Source organism: Nerophis ophidion, linkage group LG13 (genome assembly GCF_033978795.1).
Source record: "Nerophis ophidion isolate RoL-2023_Sa linkage group LG13, RoL_Noph_v1.0, whole genome shotgun sequence".
NCBI lineage: Eukaryota > Metazoa > Chordata > Actinopteri > Syngnathiformes > Syngnathidae > Nerophis > Nerophis ophidion.
The window spans coordinates 1,818,086-1,838,085 of record NC_084623.1 but is presented as its reverse complement, the minus strand read 5'-3'; the positions used below and the strand labels follow the sequence as shown (position 1 = coordinate 1,838,085).

The following is a 20,000-nucleotide window of genomic DNA, read 5'->3' as shown; positions in this document are numbered from 1 at the left end:
ATGAAGACACAAAAAAGGTGTCTCCTGATGAAGACACAAAAAAGGTGTCTCCTGATGAAGACACAAAAAAGGTGTCTCCTGATGAAGACACAAAAAAGGTGTCCCCGGATGAAGACACAAAAAAGGTGTCTCCTGATGAAGACACAAAAAAGGTGTCCCCGGATGAATACACATAATTTAATAAATCAATCCATAAGAACATAAATAATAAATATAATCAATCAATCTTTAAGCACATGTATAACATCCATCCATCCATCCATCCATTTTCTACCGCTTCTTCCCTTTGGGGTCGCGGGGGGCGCTGGTGCCTATCGCAGCTCTAATCAGGCAGAAGGCCTGGACAAGTCGCCACCTCATCACAGGGCCAACACAGATAGACAGACAACATTCACACACTAGGGACTATTTAGTGTTGCCAATCAACCTATCCCCAGGTGCATGTCTTTGGAGGTGGGAGGGGTCTACCCCCAGGTGCATGTCTTTGGAGGTGGGAGGGGTCTACCCCCAGGTGCATGTCTTTGGAGGTGGGAGGGGTCTACCCCCAGGTGCATGTCTTTGGAGGTGGGAGGGGCCTATCCCCAGGTGCATGTCTTTGGAGGTGGGAGGGGCCTATCCCCAGGTGCATGTCTTTGGAGGTGGGAGGGGCCTATCCCCAGGTGCATGTCTTTGGAGGTGGGAGGAAGCCGGAGTAGAACCCAGGCAGTCACAGGGAGAACATGCAAACTCCACGCAGAAAGATCCAAAGCCCGGGATTGAACCCAGGACTACTCAGGACCTTCGTATTGTGAGGCAGACGCACTAACCCCTCTTCCACCGTGAAGGGACATCCTGTAAAATGTTGTGTCTGTAAATCTACTGTGTATTTTGTATATCAGAAAAAGGGATGAGTGTATATTTGAAGTACAGGTGGACAGAGGGAAGACAGAGAGACAAGAAGAAAGTAAACAACAGTAGTACTGTGTACAGTATATTCAACTTTAATTCATTCAACTTATGATATGGTTGAAATACGAAGGTGATATCATGATGTGATATCAGTTTTTCTGGCAATACAGGTTGTCATATGAAGGTGATATCAGTTTGTCTGATGATAGATGTTGTCATACGAAGGTGATATATCATGATATCACCTTCGTCTGGTGATAGAAGTTGTCATACGAAGGTGATATCATGATGTGATATCAGTTTGTCTGGTGATAGAGGTTGTCATACGAAGGTGATATCATGATGTGATATCAGTTTGTCTGGTGATAGAGGTTGTCATACGAAGGTGATATCATGATGTGATATCAGTTTGTCTGGTGATAGAGGTTGTCATACGAAGGTGATATCATGATGTGATATCAGTTTGTCTGGTGATAGAGGTTGTCATACGAAGGTGATATCATGATGTGATATCAGTTTGTCTGGTGATAGAGGTTGTCATACGAAGGTGATATCATGATGTGATATCAGTTTGTCTGGTGATAGAGGTTGTCATACGAAGGTGATATCATGATCTGATATCAGTTTGTCTGGTGATAGAGGTTGTCATACGAAGGTGATATCATGATGTGATATCAGTTTGTCTGGTGATAGAGGTTGTCAAACGAAGGTGATATCATGATGTGATATCAGTTTGTCTGGTGATAGAGGTTGTCATACGAAGGTGATATCATGATGTGATATCAGTTTGTCTGGTGATAGAGGTTGTCATACGAAGGTGATATCATGATGTGATATCAGTTTGTCTGGTGATAGAGGTTGTCATACGAAGGTGATATCATGATGTGATATCAGTTTGTCTGGTGATAGAGGTTGTCAAACGAAGGTGATATCATGATGTGATAGAGGTACTGAAGGGACTAATTGAAGTTCCTTCACTGACACAGGAAGTGGGAACAAGGTCTGAAGGGGGAGGAGCTTAAAAAGGATTAGGTCAGCAGGCTGCAGCTGATGACATCATCACAAATCCACTTGGCCGTGTCCTGCTCTGGTCCGTCTTCTCGTCTCCTTCAGAGTCCACCATCAGGACTGCAGACTCCCCAGGAGCACCTTGGCCACAGTTCTGTTCTACCTGCAGGTAAGTCCACCTCGCACCAGTGCTTCAGCTGTAGTATCTTTATAATGCCAGTTTGTACCACCTGTTAATAATGTTTGTACCACCTGTTAATGATGTTTGTACCACCTGTTAATGATGTTTGTACCACCTGTTAATGATGTTTGTACCACCTGTTAATGATGTTTGTACCACCTGTTAATGATGTTTGTACCACCTGTTAATAATGTTTGTACCACCTGTTAATGATGTTTGTACCACCTGTTAATGATGTTTGTACTACCTGTTAATGATGTTTGTACCACCTGTTAATGATGTTTGTACCACCTGTTAATAATGTTTGTACCACCTGTTAATGATGTTTGTACCACCTGTTAATGATGTTTGTACCACCTGTTAATGATGTTTGTACCACCTGTTAATGATGTTTGTACCACCTGTTAATGATGTTTGTACCACCTGTTAATGATGTTTGTACCACCTGTTAATGATGTTTGTACCACCTGTTAATGATGTTTGTACCACCTGTTAATGATGTTTGTACCACCTGTTAATGATGTTTGTACCACCTGTTAATGATGTTTGTACCACCTGTTAATGATGTTTGTACTACCTGTTAATGATGTTTGTACCACCTGTTAATGATGTTTGTACCACCTGTTAATGATGTTTGTACCATGTGTTAATGATGTTTGTACCACCTGTTAATAATGTTTGTACCACCTGTTAATGATGTTTGTACCACCTGTTAATGATGTTTGTACCACCTGTTAATGATGTTTGTACCACCTGTTAATAATGTTTGTACCACCTGTTAATGATGTTTGTACCACCTGTTAATGATGTTTGTACCACCTGTTAATGATGTTTGTACCACCTGTTAATGATGTTTGTACCACCTGTTAATGATGTTTGTACCACCTGTTAATGATGTTTGTACCACCTGTTAATGATGTTTGTACCACCTGTTAATTATGTTTGTACTACCTGTTAATGATGTTTGTACCACCTGTTAATGATGTTTGTACCACCTGTTAATAATGTTTGTACCACCTGTTAATTATGTTTGTACCACCTGTTAATGATGTTTGTACCACCTGTTAATGATGTTTGTACCACCTGTTAATAATGTTTGTACCACCTGTTAATGATGTTTGTACCACCTGTTAATGATGTTTGTACCACCTGTTAATGATGTTTGTACCACCTGTTAATGATGTTTGTACCACCTGTTAATGATGTTTGTACCACCTGTTAATGATGTTTGTACCACCTGTTAATGATGTTTGTACCACCTGTTAATGATGTTTGTACCACCTGTTAATAATGTTTGTACCACCTGTTAATGATGTTTGTACCACCTGTTAATGATGTTTGTACTACCTGTTAATGATGTTTGTACCACCTGTTAATGATGTTTGTACCACCTGTTAATGATGTTTGTACCACCTGTTAATAATGTTTGTACCACCTGTTAATGATGTTTGTACCACCTGTTAATGATGTTTGTACCACCTGTTAATGATGTTTGTACCACCTGTTAATGATGTTTGTACCACCTGTTAATGATGTTTGTACCACCTGTTAATGATGTTTGTACCACCTGTTAATGATGTTTGTACCACCTGTTAATGATGTTTGTACCACCTGTTAATAATGTTTGTACCACCTGTTAATGATGTTTGTACCACCTGTTAATGATGTTTGTACCACCTGTTAATGATGTTTGTACCACCTGTTAATGATGTTTGTACTACCTGTTAATGATGTTTGTACCACCTGTTAATGATGTTTGTACCACCTGTTAATGATGTTTGTACCACCTGTTAATGATGTTTGTACCACCTGTTAATGATGTTTTTACCACCTGTAAATGACGACAGTATCACCTTTAAATGACGACAGTAGCACCTGTAAATGATGACAGTAGCACCTGTAAATGACGACAGTATCACCTGTTGATGATGACAGTAGCACCTGTTGATGATGACAGTAGCACCTGTTGATGATGACAGTAGCACCTGTAAATGACGACAGTAGCACCTGTTGACGACGACAGTAGCACCTGTTGACGACGACAGTAGCACCTGTTGACGACGACAGTAGCACCTGTAAATGACGACAGTAGCACCTGTTGATGATGACAGTAGCACCTGTAGATGATGACAGTAGCACCTGTAAATGATGACAGTAGCACCTGTTGATGATGACAGTAGCACCTGTTGACGACGACAGTAGCACCTGTAAATGATGACAGTAGCACCTGTAGATGATGACAGTAGCACCTGTTGACGACGACAGTAGCACCTGTAGATGATGACAGTAGCACCTGTTGACGACGACAGTAGCACCTGTAGATGATGTCACAGAAGAATTAGTCCAGCAGGTGACGCTGAGAGCAGCTGTTCTTCACTTTAATCCAATGGTGTTACTCCACTGACCCCAATAACGCGTGTGGGTGTGTCACAGCCGTCGCCATGCCAACCGTCAAGGGCAAGAAGAGGAGGCCCAAGAAGGAGGCCAATGAAGGGGAGGAGCCTGGAGAAGGTGAGAGTGGGCGGGGCTTCCTGTCTGCCCTCACCATGTTGTCCTTTGTGTCCCAGCAGTGGACGAGCAGACGCTGACCCCTGACCTTCTGGAGGCGGCGCCGCAGAAGAAGAGGAGGAAGAAGAGGAGCTCTACGATTGGTCGCTTTTGCTGCTGCATTCTGCTGACTAGGCTGCAAAAGTCTTGGGACAGCTGCAACAAGTGTCCCGACACTTTTGATGATATTGTTGCTTGATTGTTGTGGTTTTTTACTCCTTCCTGCCTCCTCAGACCAGGAAGACACGCCCAACGGCAACACCACCATAGACCGGAACCAGAACCAGAACCAGGACCAGGACCAGGACCAGGACCAGGACCAGGGGGCCATGGCCAGGAAGACCAGAAGGAAAAGGTCTGTTTATTGTTATTCACCTTCTGATAGCACACCCACACTCAGCCCACAGCACACCTGCAGCAATCACACCTGCTTGTATTATTTAGGAGTGTCCTTATGAAAACTTATTACTTTCATTATTATCTATATTATTATTTAGGAGTGTCCTTATGAAAACTTATTACTTTCATTATTATCTATATTATTATTTAGGAGTGTGAATGTTATAAAGGTGCTGAAGTCAACATGTGTCACATGCAGAGGTGGTTAGTAACGCGCTACATTTACTCCGTTACATCTACTTGAGTAACTTTTGGGATAAATTGTACTTCAAAGAGTAGTTTTTAAGCAAAATACTTTTACTTTTATTTGAGTATATTTATAGAGAAGAAACACTCCATTCATGTACATTCAGCTCGTTACTCGCTACTTTTTTTTTTATCGATCTATTAATGTTTGTTTTGGTTTTCCAAAGTAGGATCTACGCATGCCTGAGTTTCACCAATCACATGCAGTCACTGGTGACCTTGGACCAATCAAACAGAGCCAGGCGGTCACATGACCGTCACACGTCGAATCCCATTTAAAAAAGTTAAAAAACTTATTGGGGTGTTACCATTTAGTGGTCAATTGTATGAAATATGTACTGTACTGTGCAATCTACTAATAATATGTACTGTACTGTGCAATCTACTAATAATATGTACTGTACTGTGCAATCTACTAATAATATGTACTGTACTGTGCAATCTACTAATAATATGTACTGTACTGTACAATCTACTAATAATATGTACTGTACTGTGCAATCTACTAATAATATGTACTGTACTGTGCAATCTACTAATAATATGTACTGTACTGTACAATCTACTCATAATATTTACTGTACTGTGCAATCTACTAATAATATGTACTGTACTGTACAATCTACTAATAATATGTACTGTACTGTGCAATCTACTAATAATATGTACTGTACTGTGCAATCTACTAATAATATGTACTGTACTGTACAATCTACCAATAATATGTACTGTACTGTGCAATCTACTAATAATATGTACTGTACTGTACAATCTACTAATAATATGTACTGTACTGTGCAATCTACTAATAATATGTACTGTACTGTGCAATCTACTAATAATATGTACTGTACTGTACAATCTACTAATAATATTTACTGTACTGTGCAATCTACTAATAATATGTACTGTACTGTGCAATCTACTAATAATATGTACTGTACTGTATCTACACCTTTGCACACAAGTAAACACGCTGCAGGACTGCTTGTATCACACATGATATCACACACAAGTAAACACTCTGCAGGACTGCTTGTATCACACATGATATCACACACAAGTAAACACTCTGCAGGACTGCTTGTATCACACATGATATCACACACAAGTAAACACTCTGCAGGACTGCTTGTATCACACATGATATCACACACAAGTAAACACTCTGCAGGACTGCTTGTATCACACATGATATCACACACAAGTAAACACTCTGCAGGACTGCTTGTATCACACATGATATCACACACAAGTAAACACTCTGCCGGACTGCTTGTATCACACATGATATCACACACAAGTAAACACTCTGCAGGACTGCTTGTATCACACATGATATCACACACAAGTAAACACTCTGCAGGACTGCTTGTATCACACATGATATCACACACAAGTAAACACTCTGCAGGACTGCTTGTATCACACATAATATCACACACAAATATACACTCTAGGACTGCTTGTATCACACATGATATCACATACAAGTAAACAGGCTGCAGGACTGCTTGTATTGCACATGATATCACACATATGTAAACACGGTACTTGTATCGCACATGATATCACACATATGTAAACACGGTACTTGTATCGCACATGATATCACACATATGTAAACACGGTACTTGTATTGCACATGATATCACACATATGTAAACACGGTTCTTTTATCGCACATGATATCACACATATGTAAACACGGTACTTGTATCGCACATGATATCACACGTATGTAAACACGGTACTTGTATCGCACATGATATCACACATATGTAAACACGGTACTTGTATCGCACATGATATCACACATATGTAAACACGGTACTTGTATCGCACATGATATCACACATATTTAAACACGGTACTTGTATCGCACATGATATCACACGTATGTAAACACGGTACTTGTATCGCACATGATATCACACATATGTAAACACGGTACTTGTATTGCACTTGATATCACACATATGTAAACACGGTACTTGTATTGCACATGACATCACACATATGTAAACACGGTACTTGTATCGCACATGATATCACACATATGTAAACACGGTACTTGTATCGCACATGATATCACACATATGTAAACACGGTACTTGTATCGCACATGATATCACACATATGTAAACACGGTACTTGTATCGCACATGATATCACACGTATGTAAACACGGTACTTGTATCGCACATAATATCACACATATGTAAACACGGTACTTGTATCGCACATGATATCACACATATGTAAACACGGTACTTGTATCGCACATGATATCACACATATGTAAACACGGTACTTGTATCACACATGATATCACACACAAGTAAACACTCTGCAGGACTGCTTGTATCACACATGATATCACACACAAGTAAACACTCTGCCGGACTGCTTGTATCACACATGATATCACACACAAGTAAACACTCTGCAGGACTGCTTGTATCACACATGATATCACACACAAGTAAACACTCTGCAGGACTGCTTGTATCACACATGATATCACACACAAGTAAACACTCTGCAGGACTGCTTGTATCACACATAATATCACACACAAATATACACTCTAGGACTGCTTGTATCACACATGATATCACATACAAGTAAACAGGCTGCAGGACTGCTTGTATTGCACATGATATCACACATATGTAAACACGGTACTTGTATCGCACATGATATCACACATATGTAAACACGGTACTTGTATCGCACATGATATCACACATATGTAAACACGGTACTTGTATTGCACATGATATCACACATATGTAAACACGGTTCTTTTATCGCACATGATATCACACATATGTAAACACGGTACTTGTATCGCACATGATATCACACGTATGTAAACACGGTACTTGTATCGCACATGATATCACACATATGTAAACACGGTACTTGTATCGCACATGATATCACACATATGTAAACACGGTACTTGTATCGCACATGATATCACACATATTTAAACACGGTACTTGTATCGCACATGATATCACACGTATGTAAACACGGTACTTGTATCGCACATGATATCACACATATGTAAACACGGTACTTGTATTGCACATGATATCACACATATGTAAACACGGTACTTGTATTGCACATGACATCACACATATGTAAACACGGTACTTGTATCGCACATGATATCACACATATGTAAACACGGTACTTGTATCGCACATGATATCACACATATGTAAACACGGTACTTGTATCGCACATGATATCACACATATGTAAACACGGTACTTGTATCGCACATGATATCACACGTATGTAAACACGGTACTTGTATCGCACATAATATCACACATATGTAAACACGGTACTTGTATCGCACATGATATCACACATATGTAAACACGGTACTTGTATCGCACATGATATCACACGTATGTAAACACGGTACTTGTATCGCACATGATATCACACATATGTAAACACGGTACTTGTATTGCACATGATATCACACATATGTAAACACGGTACTTGTATCGCACATGATATCACACATATGTAAACACGGTACTCGTATCGCACATGATATCACACATATGTAAACACGGTACTTGTATCGCACATGATATCACACGTATGTAAACACGGTACTTGTATCGCACATGATATCACACATATGTAAACACGGTACTTGTATCGCACATGATATCACACGTATGTAAACACGGTACTTGTATCGCACATGATATCACACATATGTAAACACGGTACTTGTATCGCACATGATATCACACATATGTAAACACGGTACTTGTATCGCACATGATATCACACATATGTAAACACGGTACTTGTATCGCACATGATATCACACATATGTAAACACGGTACTTGTATCGCACATGATATCACACATATGTAAACACGGTACTTGTATTGCACATGATATCACACATATGTAAACACGGTACTTGTATTGCACATGATATCACACATATGTAAACACGGTACTTGTATCGCACATGATTATCACACATATGTAAACACGGTACTTGTATCGCACATGATATCACACATATGTAAACACGGTACTTGTATTGCACATGACATCACACATATGTAAACATTGTACTTGTATTGCACATGATATCACACATATGTAATTACGGTACTTGTATCGCACATGATATCACACATATGTAAACACGGGTACTTGTATCGCACATGATATCACACATATGTAAACACGGTACTTGTATCGCACATGATATCACACATATGTAAACACGGTACTTGTATCGCACATGATATCACACATATGTAAACACGGTACTTGTATCGCACATGATATCACACATATGTAAACACGGTACTTGTATTGCACATGATATCACACATATGTAAACACGGTACTTGTATCGCACATGATATCACACATATGTAAACACGGTACTTGTATCGCACATGATATCACACATATGTAAACACGGTACTTGTATCGCACATGATATCACACATATGTAAACACGGTACTTGTATCGCACATGATATCACACATATGTAAACACGGTACTTGTATTGCACATGATATCACACATATGTAAACACGGTACTTGTATTGCACATGATATCACACATATGTAAACACGGTACTTGTATCGCACATGATATCACACGTATGTAAACACGGTACTTGTATCGCACATGATATCACACATATGTAAACACGGTACTTGTATCGCACATGATATCACACGTATGTAAACACGGTACTTGTATTGCACATGATATCACACATATGTAAACACGGTACTTGTATCGCACATGATATCACACATATGTAAACACGGTACTTGTATTGCACATGATATCACACATATGTAAACACGGTACTTGTATCGCACATGATATCACACATATGTAAACACGGTACTTGTATCGCACATGATATCACACATATGTAAACACGGTACTTGTATCGCACATGATATCACACATATGTAAACACGGTACTTGTATCGCACATGATATCACACATATGTAAACACGGTACTTGTATCGCACATGATATCACACGTATGTAAACACGGTACTTGTATCGCACATAATATCACACATATGTAAACACGGTACTTGTATCGCACATGATATCACACATATGTAAACACGGTACTTGTATCGCACATGATATCACACGTATGTAAACACGGTACTTGTATCGCACATGATATCACACATATGTAAACACGGTACTTGTATTGCACATGATATCACACATATGTAAACACGGTACTTGTATCGCACATGATATCACACATATGTAAACACGGTACTCGTATCGCACATGATATCACACATATGTAAACACGGTACTTGTATCGCACATGATATCACACGTATGTAAACACGGTACTTGTATCGCACATGATATCACACATATGTAAACACGGTACTTGTATCGCACATGATATCACACGTATGTAAACACGGTACTTGTATCGCACATGATATCACACATATGTAAACACGGTACTTGTATCGCACATGATATCACACATATGTAAACACGGTACTTGTATCGCACATGATATCACACATATGTAAACACGGTACTTGTATCGCACATGATATCACACATATGTAAACACGGTACTTGTATCGCACATGATATCACACATATGTAAACACGGTACTTGTATCGCACATGATATCACACATATGTAAACACGGTACTTGTATCGCACATGATATCACACATATGTAAACACGGTACTTGTATTGCACATGATATCACACATATGTAAACACGGTACTTGTATTGCACATGATATCACACATATGTAAACACGGTACTTGTATCGCACATGATATCACACATATGTAAACACGGTACTTGTATCGCACATGATATCACACATATGTAAACACGGTACTTGTATTGCACATGACATCACACATATGTAAACATTGTACTTGTATTGCACATGATATCACACATATGTAAACACGGTACTTGTATCGCACATGATATCACACATATGTAAACACGGTACTTGTATCGCACATGATATCACACATATGTAAACACGGTACTTGTATCGCACATGATATCACACATATGTAAACACGGTACTTGTATCGCACATGATATCACACATATGTAAACACGGTACTTGTATCGCACATGATATCACACATATGTAAACACGGTACTTGTATTGCACATGATATCACACATATGTAAACACGGTACTTGTATTGCACATGATATCACACATATGTAAACACGGTACTTGTATCGCACATGATATCACACATATGTAAACACGGTACTTGTATCGCACATGATATCACACATATGTAAACACGGTACTTGTATTGCACATGATATCACACATATGTAAACACGGTACTTGTATCGCACATGATATCACACATATGTAAACACGGTACTTGTATCGCACATGATATCACACATATGTAAACACGGTACTTGTATTGCACATGATATCACACATATGTAAACACGGTACTTGTATTGCACATGATATCACACATATGTAAACACGGTACTTGTATCGCACATGATATCACACGTATGTAAACACGGTACTTGTATCGCACATGATATCACACATATGTAAACACGGTACTTGTATCGCACATGATATCACACGTATGTAAACACGGTACTTGTATTGCACATGATATCACACATATGTAAACACGGTACTTGTATCGCACATGATATCACACATATGTAAACACGGTACTTGTATTGCACATGATATCACACATATGTAAACACGGTACTTGTATCGCACATGATATCACACATATGTAAACACGGTACTTGTATCGCACATGATATCACACATATGTAAACACGGTACTTGTATTGCACATGACATCACACATATGTAAACATTGTACTTGTATTGCACATGATATCACACATATGTAAACACGGTACTTGTATCGCACATGATATCACACATATGTAAACACGGTACTTGTATTGCACATGATATCACACATATGTAAACACGGTACTTGTATCGCACATGATATCACACATATGTAAACACGGTACTTGTATCGCACATGATATCACACATATGTAAACACGGTACTTGTATTGCACATGACATCACACATATGTAAACACGGTACTTGTATCGCACATGATATCACACATATGTAAACACGGTACTTGTATTGCACATGATATCACACATATGTAAACACGGTACTTGTATTGCACATGATATCACACATATGTAAACACGGTACTTGTATCGCACATGATATCACACATATGTAAACACGGTACTTGTATCGCACATGATATCACACATATGTAAACACGGTACTTGTATTGCACATGACATCACACATATGTAAACACGGTACTTGTATCGCACATGATATCACACATATGTAAACACGGTACTTGTATTGCACATGATATCACACATATGTAAACACGGTACTTGTATCGCACATGATATCACACATATGTAAACACGGTACTTGTATTGCACATGATATCACACATATGTAAACACGGTACTTGTATCGCACATGATATCACACATATGTAAACACGGTACTTGTATTGCACATGACATCACACATATGTAAACACGGTACTTGTATCGCACATGATATCACACGTATGTAAACACGGTACTTGTATTGCACATGATATCACACATATGTAAACATTGTACTTGTATTGCACATGATATCACACATATGTAAACACGGTACTTGTATCGCACATGATATCACACATATGTAAACACGGTACTTGTATCGCACATGATATCACACATATGTAAACACGGTACTTGTATCGCACATGATATCACACATATGTAAACACGGTACTTGTATTGCACATGATATCACACATATGTAAACACGGTACTTGTATCGCACATGATATCACACATATGTAAACACGGTACTTGTATTGCACATGACATCACACATATGTAAACATGGTACTTGTATTGCACATGATATCACACATATGTAAACACGGTACTTGTATCGCACATGATATCACAGATATGTAAACACGGTACTTGTATCGCACATGATATCACACATATGTAAACACGGTACTTGTATCGCACATGACATCACACATATGTAAACACGGTACTTGTATTGCACATGATATCACACATATGTAAACACGGTACTTGTATCGCACATGATATCACACATATGTAAACACGGTACTTGTATTGCACATGATATCACACATATGTAAACACGGTACTTGTATTGCACATGATATCACACATATGTAAACACGGTACTTGTATCGCACATGATATCACACGTATGTAAACACGGTACTTGTATCGCACATGATATCACACATATGTAAACACGGTACTTGTATCGCACATGATATCACACATATGTAAACACGGTACTTGTATCGCACATGATATCACACATATGTAAACACGGTACTTGTATCGCACATGATATCACACATATGTAAACACGGTACTTGTATTGCACATGATATCACACATATGTAAACACGGTACTTGTATTGCACATGATATCACACATATGTAAACACGGTACTTGTATCGCACATGATATCACACATATGTAAACACGGTACTTGTATCGCACATGATATCACACATATGTAAACACGGTACTTGTATCGCACATGATATCACACATATGTAAACACGGTACTTGTATCGCACATGATATCACACATATGTAAACACGGTACTTGTATCGCACATGATATCACACATATGTAAACACGGTACTTGTATTGCACATGATATCACACATATGTAAACACGGTACTTGTATTGCACATGATATCACACATATGTAAACACGGTACTTGTATCGCACATGATATCACACCTATGTAACACGGTACTTGTATCGCACATGATATCACACATATGTAAACACGGTACTTGTATCGCACATGATATCACACGTATGTAAACACGGTACTTGTATCGCACATGATATCACACATATGTAAACACGGTACTTGTATCGCACATGATATCACACATATGTAAACACGGTACTTGTATTGCACATGACATCACACATATGTAAACATTGTACTTGTATTGCACATGATATCACACATATGTAAACACGGTACTTGTATCGCACATGATATCACACATATGTAAACACGGTACTTGTATTGCACATGATATCACACATATGTAAACACGGTACTTGTATCGCACATGATATCACACGTATGTAAACACGGTACTTGTATCGCACATGATATCACACATATGTAAACACGGTACTTGTATCGCACATGATATCACACATATGTAAACACGGTACTTGTATCGCACATGATATCACACATATGTAAACACGGTACTTGTATCGCACATGATATCACACATATGTAAACACGGTACTTGTATTGCACATGATATCACACATATGTAAACACGGTACTTGTATTGCACATGATATCACACGTATGTAAACACGGTACTTGTATCGCACATGATATCACACATATGTAAACACGGTACTTGTATCGCACATGATATCACACATATGTAAACACGGTACTTGTATCGCACATGATATCACACATATGTAAACACGGTACTTGTATCGCACATGATATCACACATATGTAAACACGGTACTTGTATCGCACATGATATCACACATATGTAAACACGGTACTTGTATTGCACATGATATCACACATATGTAAACACGGTACTTGTATTGCACATGATATCACACATATGTAAACACGGTACTTGTATCGCACATGATATCACACGTATGTAAACACGGTACTTGTATCGCACATGATATCACACATATGTAAACACGGTACTTGTATCGCACATGATATCACACATATGTAAACACGGTACTTGTATCGCACATGATATCACACATATGTAAACACGGTACTTGTATCGCACATGATATCACACATATGTAAACACGGTACTTGTATTGCACATGATATCACACATATGTAAACACGGTACTTGTATTGCACATGATATCACACGTATGTAAACACGGTACTTGTATCGCACATGATATCACACATATGTAAACACGGTACTTGTATCGCACATGATATCACACATATGTAAACACGGTACTTGTATCGCACATGATATCACACATATGTAAACACGGTACTTGTATCGCACATGATATCACACATATGTAAACACGGTACTTGTATTGCACATGATATCACACATATGTAAACACGGTACTTGTATCGCACATGATATCACACATATGTAAACACGGTACTTGTATCGCACATGATATCACACATATGTAAACACGGTACTTGTATTGCACATGATATCACACATATGTAAACACGGTACTTGTATTGCACATGATATCACACATATGTAAACACGGTACTTGTATCGCACATGATATCACACGTATGTAAACACGGTACTTGTATCGCACATGATATCACACATATGTAAACACGGTACTTGTATTGCACATGATATCACACGTATGTAAACACGGTACTTGTATTGCACATGATATCACACATATGTAAACACGGTACTTGTATCGCACATGATATCACACATATGTAAACACGGTACTTGTATTGCACATGATATCACACATATGTAAACACGGTACTTGTATCGCACATGATATCACACATTATGTAAACACGGTACTTGTATCGCACATGATATCACACATATGTAAACACGGTACTTGTATCGCACATGACATCACACATATGTAAACACGGTACTTGTATTGCACATGATATCACACATATGTAAACACGGTACTTGTATCGCACATGACATCACACATATGTAAACACGGTACTTGTATTGCACATGATATCACACATATGTAAACACGGGTACTTGTATTGCACATGATATCACACATATGTAAACACGGTACTTGTATTGCACATGATATCACACATATGTAAACACGGTACTTGTATCGCACATGACATCACACATATGTAAACACGGTACTTGTATCGCACATGATATCACACATATGTAAACACGGTACTTGTATTGCACATGATATCACACTTATGTAAACACGGTACTTGTATTGCACATGATATCACACATATGTAAACACGGTACTTGTATCGCACATGATATCACACATATGTAAACACGGTACTTGTATTGCACATGATATCACACATATGTAAACACGGTACTTGTATCGCACATGATATCACACATTATGTAAACACGGTACTTGTATCGCACATGATATCACACATATGTAAACACGGTACTTGTATCGCACATGACATCACACATATGTAAACACGGGTACTTGTATCGCACATGATATCACACATATGTAAACACGGTACTTGTATCGCACATGACATCACACATATGTAAACACGGTACTTGTATCGCACATGATATCACACATATGTAAACACGGGTACTTGTATTGCACATGACATCACACATATGTAAACATTGTACTTGTATTACACATGATATCACATACAAGTAAACACTCTGCAGGACTGCTTGTATCACACATGATATTACACACAAGTAAACACGGTACTTGTATCGCACATGATATCACACATATGTAAACACGGTACTTGTATTGCACATGATATCACACATATGTAAACACGGTACTTGTATTGCACATGACATCACACATATGTAAACATTGTACTTGTATTACACATGATATCACATACAAGTAAACACGCTGCAGGACTGCTTGTATCGCACATGACATCACACATATTTAAACATTGTACTTGTATTGCATATGATATCACACATAAGTAAACACTGTGCTTGTATTGCACTTGATATCACATATGCCAGTACTTGTTTTGATGATATCACTTCCCCGTATGACAGCTAACAGAAAGTCAATGTGTTGTTGCAGGAAGGTGAAGTCATCAGATCATTGCACCAACAACCTCCATGATGATGTCATCATGGACACACGCCCACAGTCCTCCCCCCATGGACACGCCCCCCATGGACACGCCCCCCATGGACATGCTCCCAGAGTCTTTGTGGAGAGGAGCAGTAAGTATGAACTATGACCTCCTTGACCTCTAAGGTGCATGTCTCTAGGTTGTCTTTGTATGAACTATGACCTCCTTGACCTCTAAGGTGCACATGTCTCTAGGTTGTCTTTGTATGAACTATGACCTCCTTGACCTCTAAGGTGCACATGTCTCTAGGTTGTCTTTGTATGAACTATGACCTCCTTGACCTCTAAGGTGCACATGTCTCTAGGTTGTCTTTGTATGAACTATGACCTCCTTGACCTCTAAGGTGCACATGTCTCTAGGTTGTCTTTGTATGAACTATGACCTCCTTGACCTCTAAGGTGCACATGTCTCTAGGTTGTCTTTGTATGAACTATGACCTCCTTGACCTCTAAGGTGCACATGTCTCTAGGTTGTCTTTGTATGAACTATGACCTCCTTGACCTCTAAGATGCACGTATCTCTAGGTTGTCTTTGTATGAACTATGACCTCCTTGACCTCTAAGGTGCACATGTCTCTAGGTTGTCTTTGTATGAACTATGACCTCCTTGACCTCTAAGGTGCACATGTCTCTAGGTTGTCTTTGTATGAACTATGACCTCCTTGACCTCTAAGGTGCACATGTCTCTAGGTTGTCTTTGTATGAACTATGACCTCCTTGACCTCTAAGGTGCACATGTCTCTAGGTTGTCTTTGTATGAACTATGACCTCCTTGACCTCTAAGGTGCACATGTCTCTAGGTTGTCTTTGTATGAACTATGACCTCCTTGACCTCTAAGGTGCACATGTCTCTAGGTTGTCTTTGTATGAACTATGACCTCCTTGACCTCTAAGGTGCACATGTCTCTAGGTTGTCTTTGTATGAACTATGACCTCCTTGACCTCTAAGGTGCACGTATCTCTAGGTTGTCTTTGTATGAACTATGACCTCCTTGACCTCTAAGGTGCACGTATCTCTAGGTTGTCTTTGTATGAACTATGACCTCCTTGACCTCTAAGGTGCACGTATCTCTAGGACGTCCCCAGGTGGAGCACACAGACTCAGAGTACCTGGAGTCCAGACAGGTGTGGAGCACCAGAGACGTGGCCTTGCAGGTGCACAGCGGCTTCAGGTCCTGACCTTTGACCCTTCCCCACAATGCTGAGAGATGTTAGTGTGCTGAGGTGTCCCCCCCTCCCCCGCAGGGTGCTGGGCCTCTTCTCCCACGGCTTCCTGGCGGGCTGTGCGGCGTGGAACATGGCGGTGGTCTACGTGCTGGCGGGCGAGCACATGTCGTCACTCGGCAACCTGCTGCATCAGTACCACTCGCTGGCCTACGCTGCTCAGTCGCTGCTCTACCTGCTGCTCGCCATCAGCACCGTGTCCGCCTTCGACAGGTGCGCACACACACACACACACACACACACTTATATGAGGTTTCTGTGGTTTATCCGTCATACAGTGCTCAATACCGGCGTAGAGCGGAATATACGTTAGGTCAAAAACACAGAGGCTATATCATCCTTACAAGCCTGGTTTGCAGATTTCTCTGCTCTTCAGGGGATTTTGTTGAAGTGTCTGTGGTTGTTACATATATATAGTGTGCATTACATGGGGGTGTGGCCATTGTTACACTGTGGTTGTTACATATATATAGTGTGCATTACATGGGGGTGTGGCCATTGTTACACTGTGGTTGTTACATATATATAGTGTGCATTACATGGGGGTGTGGCCATTGTTACACTGTGGTTGTTACATATATATAGTGTGCATTACATGGGGGTGTGGCCATTGTTACACTGTGGTTGTTACATATATATAGTGTGCATTACATGGGCGTGTGGCCATTGTTACACTGTGGTTGTTACATATATATAGTGTGCATTACATGGGGGTGTGGCCATTGTTACACTGTGGTTGTTACATATATATAGTGTGCATTACATGGGGGTGTGGCCATTGTTACACTGTGGTTGTTACATATATATAGTGTGCATTACATGGGGGTGTGGCCATTGTTACACTGTGGTTGTTACATATATATAGTGTGCATTACATGGGGGTGTGGCCATTGTTACACTGTGGTTGTTACATATATATAGTGTGCATTACATGGGGGTGTGGCCATTGTTACACTGTGGTTGTTACATATATATAGTGTGCATTACATGGGGGTGTGGCCATTGTTACACAGTAGTGCCTTGCTTCTGTGCCGGCATGATGAGAGCGGTTGCTTTAAAGTGGTCATGCTGGGGTGGTATATAACAAACATGCTGTGGTGGTATATAATAAACATGCTGTGGTGGTATATAACAAACATGCTGTGGTGGTATATAATAAACATGCTGTGGTGGTATATAATAAACACACTGGGGTGGTATATAACAAACATGCTGTGGTGGTATATAACAAACATGCTGTGGTGGTATATAATAAACACACTGGGGTGGTATATAACAAACATGCTGTGGTGGTATATAATAAACACACTGGGGTGGTATATAACAAACATGCTGTGGTGGTATATAACAAACATGCTGTGGTGGTATATAACAAACATGCTGTGGTGGTATATAACAAACATGCTGTGGTGGTATATAATAAACACACTGGGGTGGTATATAACAAACGTGCTGTGGTGGTATATAATAAACACACTGGGGTGGTATA

General features: G+C 39.5%; 1 protein-coding gene across 7 annotated transcripts in view; it reads left to right on the top strand.

The window, feature by feature from the left end:
• The first annotated feature begins 1,617 nt into the window (after nucleotides 1-1,617).
• LOC133564882 (transmembrane protein 237A-like) overlaps nucleotides 1,618-20,000 on the top strand; it is a 31,225-nt gene continuing 12,842 nt past the window's right edge. For 3 of the 7 annotated variants that reach the window (XR_009809360.1, XM_061919423.1, XM_061919420.1), the window contains exons 1-7: nucleotides 1,619-2,065; nucleotides 4,511-4,588; nucleotides 4,645-4,728; nucleotides 4,859-4,979; nucleotides 17,234-17,379; nucleotides 18,347-18,459; nucleotides 18,533-18,724. Coding sequence is in view for 5 of the 7 variants with exons in the window: in XM_061919423.1 (XP_061775407.1) it covers nucleotides 1,939-2,065; nucleotides 4,511-4,588; nucleotides 4,645-4,728; nucleotides 4,859-4,979; nucleotides 17,234-17,379; nucleotides 18,347-18,459; nucleotides 18,533-18,724 (861 nt within the window). In the remaining 2 variants the exon portion in view is untranslated. Of the gene's footprint in view, nucleotides 2,066-4,510; nucleotides 4,589-4,644; nucleotides 4,729-4,858; nucleotides 4,980-17,233; nucleotides 17,380-18,346; nucleotides 18,460-18,532; nucleotides 18,725-20,000 lie in introns of all 7 variants that reach the window. The other 4 variants (XR_009809359.1, XM_061919421.1, XM_061919422.1 and 1 more) reach the window with 4 other exon arrangements.